Genomic DNA, 12194 nt, shown 5'->3' with positions numbered 1-12194 from the left:
TTGTCCTTATGCTGTATACATTTTAAGATTTTATATATAGATAGATATAGACATATGTAGATATATATACATATACTGTATATATTTAACATTAAGAGTTTGTGTGTAATCTTTACATTTGGAAAAGAAAGCTTTTTTTTTTTTCTTTTCTTTCAGAACCTGTGTGGTGTCCTTATCTCCTTGTTCCAAGGGCTGCCTTAGCCTTAAAAGCATTCTTGCTACACCAGCCATGGAATGATCAATATTCTTTGGACATTGCACACGTGTAAGGCTTTTACATTTTCATTTATTTTTTTCCTAGTTTTTATTCAATGTTTGAAGGAAATCATAACATTGACCCACATGTGTAGGGTCTAAAAGAAATAAGGAGACTAAGGAAAATAAAGTAGAGAAATATAAAATAGTCTGATAGAAGGTTGGGGACAAGGTTAAATGGGAATTTTGAGTACATGTATTGCACTCAGTTGTTTGTAGCTTCTTAATATTGGGTAGTAAGAGGACTTAGAATGTATGGAAAGGAGTGTAATTAGGGCTAGTGAAGATTTTGTTGACGAAAGAAAAATTCGAGGCCCATTGATTAAAAATCATTCTTAATGAGACTGGTTTTGAGGTTGTTAAGTAAGCTATTATTTATCGAATACCTACAGTATTGTAAGGAATATGGAAGATACAAAGATATAGGTGAGTGATCTTAGGGATCTCTAAATAATGTATTTACATAGATTACATAGTTGCTTACTGTCCACTAAGGTATAATGAAAGCATACCTGGTCTGCATGAAATATTCATTTTTTTCTTTAAAATCCCATAACAAAAGTGCATATTGAGTCCATTTTTCCCCCGTAAGGAAAAAAACGCGTGCATTAAAAATGTTAGCTGAGAATCCTAGGGACAGATCCAAGATGGCCAAATAGAGGAAGCACTGATCAGAGCTCTCCCAACATTCCTCTCCAAACAACTTTAAAATAATGCCTCAAATCAATTTCTGGAATGGCAGAGCCAACAAAAGGTCAGAGTGAGGCATTCTTCCAGCCTAAGGCAACTTAGGAGGTCAGAAAAAGAAAGCTTTGACACAAAAGTGGAGGCTGGCCCAGAACTCATGTGTGAAGGAGGCAGCCTCTTCGAAGTACCAGATTTCAAACTATATTAGAACGCAGTGATCATGAAAACTTTCTGGTACTGACTAAGAAATGGAGTAGTGGATCAGTCTAATAAATTAGGTACACAATACACAGTAATAAATGACCATAGTAATCTAGTGTTTGATAAACCCAAAGATCAGTGTTTTTGGAGTAGAACTTAAGCATTTGATAAAAATTGCTGGGAAAACTAGAATGCAGTTTGGAAGAAACTAGGAATAACCAACATCTCATACCACATTGTAAAATAAGATCAAAATGGATAACCCAGGGGTGGGGAACCTGTGACATCGAGGCCACAGGTTCCCCACCCCTGGAACTGATGTAGACATAAAGGGTGGTATAAGTAACTTACGGAGCATGGAAAAATATACTGTGAAATCTATAGTAAATGTTAGAGTTTATGACCAAATGAGATAGAGATGATCATGGAAAGTATAATGGATTATATGAAATGAAAGAGGTTGCGCAGAAAGAAAACCAGTTCAGCTAAAATTAGAAGGAAGGCAGGAAACTGGGGGAAAAATGTTTACAGCACATTTTTCTGATAAACCTCCTTTCTCAAACATAGGGAACTGAGCCAAATTTATAAAAACAAAAGCCATTCTCCAATTAATAAATGATCAAAGGATATGAACAGGTAGTTTTCAGAAAAAGAAAATCAAAGCTATCAATAATCACCTCAAAAAATGTTCTAAATCACTATTGACTATAGAATTGCAAATAAAAACAACTCTGAGGTACCACCTCACACCTATCAGATTGGTTAATGTGACACAAAAGGAAAATAACAAATGCTGAAGGGGATGTGGAAAAATCGGGACACCAATGCACCGTTGGTGGCATTGTGAATTGGTCCCTTCTATTCTGGAGAACAATTTGGGACTGTGCCCAAATGGCTATAAAACTGTGTATATCCTTTGACCCAGCAATACCACTACTCGGTCTATATCCCAAAGAGATCAAACAAAGGGGAAAGGATCTACATGTAAAAAAATATATATATATATATTTATAGAAACTTTTTTTGTGCTGGCAAAGAATTGAAAATTGATGGGATGCTCATCAATTTGGGGAATGGCTGAAAAAATTGTGGTATATTATTGTAATGGAATACTATTATACTCTTAAGAAATGACGAGCAAGTGGATTTCAGAAAAAACCTGGAAAGATTTACATGAACTGATGCAAAGTGAAGTGAGCAGAACCAGGAGAACATTGTACATGACAACAGCAATATTGTATGATGATCAGCTGTGAATGACTTAGCTATTTTCTGCAGAACAGTGATCCAAGATAATTCTAAAGGATCCATGGTAAAAAATGCTGTCTACCTCCAGAGAGAGAACTGGTGAACTCTGAGGCAGATTGAAGCATATTTTTTCACTTTCTTTTCCTTTTTCTTTTTGTACTTGTTTTCTTTTGTAACATAGCTCATATGGAAATATGTTTTATATGACTTCATATGTATAATGAATATATTGCTTGCCTGCTCAATGGTGGGAGAAGAATAGGACGGAGGGATAAAATTTGGAACTCAAAAATTTTATGTAATTGGGGAAATATTTAGTGAAATAAATATATTTTTAAAATAATGTTATGTAAGATTGAATAGGTCATTGTTATTTTAATTTTTTTCTGAACTGTTCTCAGAATGTTCACTAGAAAGAGTAAAATTTCTAATGGGGCATTAAAAGAGTTTGATTTTGAATTGTAGTCTGAACTCTGACTTTAAAACAAGAATTCCCAAATTTCTTGCCTCTGATTTCAACAAATCTTGACTGTTACTGTCAAAATGTTTTCAAACTTACTATGTTCACATACCTCCCATTTTATTAAATCTGTCTGTGATACTTATAAGATCATGTGGAATGAGATAAATAAACCATAGGATTGGAAAAGAGCAAATATTGTCCCACTCTTCAGAAAGGGAAGAAAATGGAACCTAGAAAATATAGGCCCTTGAATTTGAATTCCATTCCTGGCAAAATTCTAAAAGATTTTTACCAAGATTATTAGTGCCCATTTAGGAAAGGAAGTCATAACACTCATGAAGAGCCAGTGGTGACTTCATAAAAAACTAAACTGCCTTATTTCCTTTTGTTTCCACACTGGTAGGTCAGTGTAGAATCCTTTTCATGAGACATGTACCACATGTGAACTTGAGACCCTAGTAAATACCTTACTGAAAATAATCATAAACATTTTCTTTAAATGGGTTTTCATATGAACTGGCCATGTGTGTGTATATTGTAGTTCAGAATTAGATAATTGTGACTTATGGGAAAATGTATTAACTTTAAATCTTTTCTACAGTGACTATCCAGAAAATGAAGATGTTAAAAATCAGCTTCAAGAACAGTTGAATTCCTTGTCTAAGTAAGCATTCTTTTAGTATTTTTTGTTTGAAGAAATGAAACTGTGAAAGAACCAAGCAGGGTAATTTTTTTTTCTGAATTTTATACTACTTGTAAGCATAAAATATTCTGTTTCTTGAGAACCAGCTCTTTTTTAGAGAACTTGGTTTTGTCATTTCTGCTGTGGCAGAGAAACCTGTATTAGGCAAGTTAATATTTCAATATTAAATTGTTTGGATAATATCAGCATAGAAATAGAAGATTTGTAGGAAACTGGTAAAAATAAAAATGGATTAATTTTGTTTATAAACAGACATTGTCCTACAGAATTGTATTTTTTCTGAATTTTATACTACTTGTAAGCATAAAATATTCTGTTTCTTGAGAACCAGCTCTTTTTTAGAGAACTTGGTTTTGTCATTTCTGCTGTGGCAGAGAAACCTGTATTAGGCAAGTTAATATTTCAATATTAAATTGTTTGGATAATATCAGCATAGAAATAGAAGATTTGTAGGAAACTGGTAAAAATAAAAATGGATTAATTTTGTTTATAAACAGACATTGTCCTACAGAATTGTATTATTTAAGTTAATTATACGTAGATTTGTTATATTTCATCATTCAAAATAACTGTTAAGAATATCAGTATCTAGATACTGTTGTTTATGTTTAAAATTAATATACATCTTAAAAAAATCTGTGCCCTTGTTTGACCATAAAAATGACTTGGATTAATAAAGGATATTTAGTTATATCAACACCATCTCTTTCTTCTCCAGATAACCTAGAACAGTTTGAAAAGAAATATTGAAATTTACTGTTCTCTGCATATTCTGTACTTGAAAATTGTCAAAATAACAATTACATCAATAATTGTATTACTCTATAATTTTACCATTTTTTGAAAATCATGAATTTGAAATGTCGTAAGAGTTAACCAACGTGAAGAGAATCTTATAACATCATGCAGTAGCTTATAGGACGACTGCACAGACCCTAAAGTGTACCAGGTATAAATCACCCAGTGGGCAAAGCAGGGGATTTGTACTTAAATATCTAAGTATTTAAGCTTTGTTGAAGTTTCAATTATGGAATAGTAATTTTTTGTCTTTCTCAGGTTCTGAATCTATTTATTTTGCATAGGATTTTTCAGTATAAAAATGTGTCTCTAGTAACTCTCTTGAAATCCTTATTCTTCTACTCTTTAACTCAAATTCTCTGTCTAATGTTGGTATGGCTTCCTGTTTGCAGCGATCTGAAGAGGCTCTTACTCGATCCTGAATTTACAATCTTGCAGAGATGCCTGCTTGTTGCAAGGTAACATTGTATGCTTGGTGGATTTTCATAAACTTCAGACTAGGCCAAATGAATAAGTTTGTTTTTGTTTTTCTTTGAGTTTTTTTTATGAACCATAGTATCAAAAGTTGGAAGAAACTTCAGATATCATTTGACCCAGTGCCTTCATTTAATTAAGATATAAATCCTGCTGTTAAGTTAAAGAAGTTATATATCAATGCTAATTTATTTATTTGCTTTTGTTTTATTAATTTCTAAATGTATCTCCTGCCTCTACTACATAGAGTGCTGGCCCTTTTAACAAAAAGAAAAGTTAAAAAGAAAAAGGTAGTTAAATCAGAACACATATAAAATATGAATGACATCATATGCAATATCCTATACCCATTATCTCTGATTTCTGCAGTGAAGGAGGGTAGATGCATTTTCTCATCTCTTTTCAGGGACCAAGCTTGGTCATTATTATTAGACAGCATTCACTTTCATTGTTTTCCTGGTTTGCTTACCTCAGTCTACATCAGTTTGTGTAAGTCTTCCCATACTTCTCTAAATTCTTCATATTCATTATTATTAGTATTCTGTTACATTGCACCATAATTTACTTAGTCATTCTCCAGTCGTTGACTTTAGTTGTATGCTGCCACAAAAGTGATATATTTTGTGAATATTTTGGTGAATATTGGACTTTTCTTTGTCTTTGACTTCCTTGGGGGTATATGCCTAACAGTGGGATCTCTGAGTCAGTAGATCGGGGTTATTAGTCATTTTCTTAGCATAATTCAAAATGACTTTCCAGAAAAATTGGATCACTTCATAGTTCCATCACTTCTGTATTTGTGCGCCTTTCTGTAGCTCCTCTAACATTGACTTCTGTCAAGTGAAACAATTCCTGCTCATTGTAACAAGAGAAACGTGTGCCTACATATATAGGCATGAGGGATAGCCAATGCTGAGGCACAGAGATCAGAGGTAGAGTGTTATTTATGAAGAACAGTAAAAAGGCCAGTTTGGCACATGAAGGAGAGTATAATAAGACTGGAAAGGTACATTGGGGCTGAGCTAGGTTGTGAAGAATTTGAAATGCCCAACTGAAGAGTTTATATTTGGTAATTAGTAATTTGGTATTAGGTAGTAGCTAACAAGCATTAACAACAGCAGCATTTACTAAGCACTTACTATGTGCCAAGCACTGTGCTGAGCACTGGAGAGATAAAAACACTGTTTCTGCTCTCAAGGACTGCCCATTCTGGAGAGCCACTAGAGTTGATTGGACAGGGCAACAACATGGTCTGATCTGAACTTGAAGAAAATCAGTTTGGCATCTTATGTGGAAAGTGGATTTGAGTAGATTGAAACTTGAGCCATGGAGACCAATTAGGAAGCCCTTGCTACATAGTCAAGGTGAGAGGTGATGAGGGCTTAACAAGAGTCATAGCAGTGTGAGGGTTGCTGTGGAGTTACAAACAACAGTGCAGCATTGAATTGGATACATGGAGTGAGTGAGAGTGAGAATGTGAGGCATACATTGAGGTTGTGTTCCCTCCACAGAAATAGCAGTCAGGGAAAGGGAGAGGAGGAGGATGATATTGAATTTGAGGTGGTCCTGGAGAAGATTTTTGAAAATCCCTTGGAGAGCAAGAAGATCGAATCTGTCAATACTTAAAGAAATTAATTCAGGATATTCACTGAAAGGCCAGATATTGAAGCTGGTGCTTGAATACTTGGACCACATAACGAGAAGATGAGACTCATTGGAAAGACCCTCGTGTTTTGGAATATTGAAGGCAAAAGGAAAAGGGGACACCAGAGGATAAGATAGTGCCATGGAAACAACAAACATAAACTTGGGTGGACTTTAAGAAATAGTAGAGGGCAGAAGGGCCTGGTATGCGATGGTCATCAGGGTCACGAAGAGTCAGACACAACTGAACAGAAACCACAATGGGACCTCCAGTTGGAAAGATCTACTAGGCAGTTGGGCTGATGGGTGGAATGTTGAGATCTGTGATTTATCTGCAGAAATGATGAGTGAGAGTATATGAGTGAGAGAATATGGAAAAAGAAGAGGGTCCAGGACGGATCCTCAATTAAGATACATGATATGCATAATAACCCAGCAAAGAAGACTAAGGATGGGAACCAGAAAAGAACAACACCCCCAAACTCACAGAGGAAAGAGAATCTAAGAGAAGAGAGTAGTCAGCAACGTCACATGCTACGTAGAGGTCAAGAAGGATCAGGACTCACAAATTCCATCATATTTGGCAGTTAAGAGATCATTACTGACTTTGTAAAGAACAGTTTCACCCAAGTAATAAGGTCTAAAGCTAGGTTGCAAGGATTTGAGAAGTGATTGAGAGGAAGAGGTCACACAGGGCATGGCAAGCTTTCCTGAGAGCCTGACAGGGAAGGGAGGAGATATGTAGGACAGAATCTTGCAGGGAATGGTAAGGGCACTTTTTGGTTTTATTTCCTCCCCTAGAATTTAGGCAACTCGAATGTGTTTATAAGAAGCAGTGAAGGAATCAGTAGATGAGAGATCAAAGAGTAGAGAAGAGGGATGATTAAGCAGGTGTCCCGCTGGAGACGGAGAAACAATGGGATTGAAGGTACACATAGATGAGAAGGAGGGAGACCATCTCTTCAGACAGTGCAATAAAGGAAAAGAGAATGGGAGATGTTGTAGAGAGGTTTAGAGAAGTGGACAAGAGGCAATTTATGGCAAATGGCCTCTGTTTTCTCAGTGAAGTCTAGTTAGATCTAGCCTTGCTAAGAGGATGAAGGGAGGAGTGTTGTGTTGTGAGAGGCAGAGTTTGAAACAATTGCTGTCTGGGGTGGAACAGAGGATCAGTTGTTGGTCAGTTGTTTCAGTTGTGTCCAATGCTTCGTGACCCCCTTTGGGGTTTTCTTGGCAAAGATGCTGGAGTGATTTGCCATTTCCTTCTCCAGCTCATTTTACAGATGAGGAAACTGAGGCAAGCAGGGTTAAGTGACTTGCTCAGGGTCACACAGCCATTAAGTGTCTGAGGCCAGATTTGAGTTCAGGAAGATCAGTCTTCCTTACTTAAGGCTTGGTACTCTCTCTACTTCTGCCACCTACCTACTTGCTCAGAGGATCAGTTAAGGAGGAATAAAAGGATTTGACTCATTTTAGCAAGGACCCAGACCAGTTTAGACAATATGAATTTGTAAGAGATTTAGTCTAGTACAAGAGTACAGTTATCTCTTCCATATCATGGGGGTTGAGGGCGTGGTACCCCCACAGTCTGGAAAATGTACATAAAATTTTTTGGCCTTCCCTTCATACCAGAGAAAAAGAGTGAATTTTTCCTTTTTCTTTTATGGGATGATTACAGTACCTTATTGTAAAATTTGGGTTAACTGTTTGGTCATAGGCTCTGTGTCATCTGCTGGCTTTTGTGTGTCATCTACAGCTTCCTCACAACTCCCCAAAATTCCCATTCTCGTGCCAACCTGCAATAAATTGAAACTGCAGTTGAGAAAGTTGTGATGTGTAAAGGATAACTGTAGATGTAGAGAAGGCAAATGGTAGGAGTGATATGGAGTTGGTCTTTTGCAAAAAATGATCATGTATGATAATTTTTTTTCCTATTTGCATTATCAAGATGAAAGTCTCCAGCTTTCTTAGCAAAAATCTAGACTATCAGCAACATCTAAAGGCCATTTCGTAGGATGGAATGTTCAGAGGGGGACCTGTGAGTTCCATTTATCCAACCTCCTAGTTTTAAACATGAGAAAATTAAGAATCAGAGGTTAAATGACTCACTTAGAGTCACACATGTAGTATGTGGCAGAGACAGGATTCAAACCATGGTTTTCTTACTTCAAATTCACCATGCTTTCCACTAATACTACCACATGCTTGAAACAAAAATAATCTGTATCTTGGCAAGTGACCTGGTGTATGTAGCCTTATGCAAGTTTAGCTTCTTATTTAAAAGTTTCAGTATGAAGTTGATCTGCCTAGAATATCAAGTAGTGACTACTTTCTATATCTAATGTAACCTAGGGAAGGTTTGCATTATAATGTAAAATGAATCTATTCAAATCTGTTTTCTAGATTTAAAAATCTGACATTTAAGATATGCAAAGCTCTTTATACATTAATTCACTTGATCCTTACAACAACCCTGTGACATAGATACTTCCTCCATTATTACCTCCATCTTGCAGATGAAGAAGCTGAGACACAAAGAGAAGATTCCTTGCTCCTAGTCATAACAGCCAGGAAGTGTTGCTGATAGAATTAAACCCAGTTCTTTTTACAAGTCTGACACTTTTTCAGCTATAAATGAATTGTGATCAATTATGTCTGTCTAGCTTAGAGCTCTGTTAAAAGGATTCTTCCTTGGATTAGAAGAGGTATAAATTTAAATCGGGAAATAAAGGTAGGCAGAGTAGCAGAGAAATAGGATGTGTTTAAAAGACTTGCCATTCTTGTAACTATCCACCAAATCAAGCTGCCTGTTGAATTTTGTGAAGGAAATCTGTTGGCAGCTGTCCTGGTATATTGTAGCTTCATATGCTGCTGGGTGGTATGAAGGGGCTGAAGCTTCGTGAGGTGTGCTGTATATATATATCTGTGCACTGGCTTTGATTTTCACTTCCCAGGCTGTATGGTGATGAATCAGAGCTGCATTTCTGGACTGTTGCTGCCCACTATTTGCACAGTTTATCCCAGGAAAAATCAGAGAGCTCAACAGACACTGATAATATTTCTTTGCCTCAGGAAAAGGTGACCAACCCACTGGATATTTGTTATGACATACTCTGTGAAAATTCATATTTTCAGGTATTGTAGTTTTTATTTTAGTTCTTTAAAATGATAATCCTGAATGTTTATAGCTTTGTCAGTAGACTGTTGTAATAGCCTCCTCGTTAGTCTCCCTACCTCATCACTTTATGCTCTAATTCCTCTTCCATTCAGCTACCAAATTGATATTACTAAAGCATAGGTTTGACCGTGTCACTCCCCAGTAAACTCCAGTGGTTCCCTCTTACCTCTGTGGTTAAATATGAACTCTTCTGATAGGCATTTAAAATCTTCACAAGTGACTCCAACCTACCTTGCCTTCTTTATTACACAGTATTTCCCTTCATACACTTTTTGGTCCCGCCAAAGAGGCCTTGCCTTTTTCACATATGACATACCATTTCATATACATATGCGTACACACTTGTATGTGTATATATTGCCTCCCCTTAGAGAATCTCATCTCCTTGAAGGCAGGGACTGGGTCACCTTTGTCTTCGTTTCTGTAGTGCCTGGCACATAGTAGGTGCCGATAAAGTACTTGCTTTTTCATTTTTACATCACAGTCATTTCCAGATAGAGTCTCCTATCGTCCACTCCAGCTGAATCCTTCCTTGTCTCAGGGAAAAACAGACAAAACCAACAAAACACAGTGACTCTGCCTAGCAGAATATGCAGCATTCTGTTCCATAGGCCCTGCTTCTCAAATATTTAACTCAAAGTTTCTTGCAATTTTCTTTTTTTAGATCACTAAATTAAAATCTACTTTTCTTGACTTTTTTGAAATTTTCTGGTTTTGAACTTCATTGTTATTCTAGATCTGACTAAAACTTCAACATTTTTGTATCTCTTACCCCCAAACAATCCATTTTTTTCGTACAGGGACAAACACTCTCAAGGAGTCAAAGAAACATTTAATAAAATTGTTTTACCAAGTGCTATAATTTTTACATTGTAATATTAATGGTCTGATGTATGTGTGATCTAAGTCTCAGTAAATAATTTTGTTCTATAGAAATTTCAGCTGGAAAGAGTTAATCTACAAGAAGTAAAGCGGTCAACTTATGATCATACAAGGAAGTGTGCAGACCAGCTTCTTCTTTTGGGTCAGGTATATGAACATTTTAAATTATACGAGGTTTTTTTGCGTTGAATAATATTGTTGTTTTAAGGCTGTATATTTTTTAGTTTTTTATTCTGAATTTATTGAACCAAAAAACAAGAGACATTTCCATATACAGTATAAAACAGAAAAAGATGACTTTATGGGAAATTATTATATGTGAATTATCATTATGAAATATTATATTACTATATGGGAAATCATTAATCTGTTATATACTACTTGATTTTCAATATGTATATATGTGTGTGTGTGAAAGGGTGGGGGGAGGAGATTTGAATTCAAATTCTACCTTAAAAACTTACTAGCTGGGTGTGTAACCATTAGCAATTCACTTACCCTCTCAGCCTGAGTTTCCTCATTTGTAAAATGGGGATAATAACATCATCTACCTTACTAGTTTGTTGTGAAAATTAAATCAGATAATATGTATAAATAGCACTTTGCAAAAGTACCATATGAATACTAGCGGTTTTTTTTGTTTTTTTTTTTTTTTTGGCAACACAATCATTAGGTTACATTCTTATCCCCTCTCTCCAGTGAAAAAGGAAAATCCTTTTAACAAGTAATCTTCATCCAGCAAAACAAATCCATAAATTATCTATGTCCAAAAATGTATCTCATATGTACCTTGGGTCTATCACCCCATCATCTGTCTCTGTGGTTGTGACTGGTCATTTCATTGATCAGAGTTATTATTACATTATTCCAAGCTGTTTTTTTTCCTTATGTTTCAGTGTTGTAACTGTATAAATTGTTCTCTTAGTTTTTGCTCACTTTACATCAATTCATACAAGTACAAGTGGGTTTCTCTGAAATAAACCCCTTACATTATTAAGAATGACAGGGTCTCCACTATATCTCCTTTTTGAGTGGAAAAAAATGGAAATTTTATTCCGTTGGAAAGTAAACGTGTAGTTAATGAGACAATATTTCTTTTATCTACAAAATGTCAACTGGAGACGCAGTTTGCCAAAGAGTTGGGAGGACCTTGTTCAGGTCCTACCTCTTACACGCATTGGCCGTGTGCAAGCACTTAGCCTTTCAGGCAGATCTCCAGAATTTTAAAAAATAGACAAAATGCCTGTCTACATCAGTGGAGGAAATGCCTAAGTAGTGTATGCCTCCCTCTTGCTACCTGCCCAACTCCCCAAAAAAGTTATTTGTGTAAATGATTTTCTTTTGTTTTTGTTTTTTGTTTTTTTGCCCTCCTTTAAAAAAATGAGATCTTTTGTTTTTTACATTTTTCCATTACCTTCATTTCCCAACATATCCTTACCACTTCAAATGATTTTCACACAAAACTGATTGGTGTTAGCTTTGAGCCCTGTGTAAACTTAGGTGTGATATTTATTCATGTACTTTAAATAAGTGATGCCATGTTTAGTTGCATTCTTTCCTAGATAAATAAAATATGTTTTAAGACTAAGAGCTTTCCTCAAGCTATATCCTTCAGCAGACATTTATTAAATTCTAAATAAGAAAGCCTGTATTAATAGGAAAAT

General features: G+C 35.6%; 1 protein-coding gene across 1 annotated transcript in view; it reads left to right on the top strand.

The window, feature by feature from the left end:
- The window catches only part of WDR11 (WD repeat domain 11), an 83385-nt gene that overhangs the window by 65005 nt on the left and 6186 nt on the right, over nt 1-12194 (top strand). Inside the window, exons 20-24 of the mRNA XM_036735332.1 lie at nt 157-265; nt 3456-3518; nt 4748-4813; nt 9425-9605; nt 10582-10677. Coding sequence (XP_036591227.1) covers nt 157-265; nt 3456-3518; nt 4748-4813; nt 9425-9605; nt 10582-10677 — 515 coding nt within the window. The remainder of the gene's footprint in view (nt 1-156; nt 266-3455; nt 3519-4747; nt 4814-9424; nt 9606-10581; nt 10678-12194) is intronic.

Source organism: Trichosurus vulpecula, chromosome 8 (assembly GCF_011100635.1).
Source record: "Trichosurus vulpecula isolate mTriVul1 chromosome 8, mTriVul1.pri, whole genome shotgun sequence".
NCBI classification, from domain to species: Eukaryota; Metazoa; Chordata; class Mammalia; order Diprotodontia; family Phalangeridae; genus Trichosurus; species Trichosurus vulpecula.
This window is presented reverse-complemented; position numbering and strand designations above follow the sequence as displayed.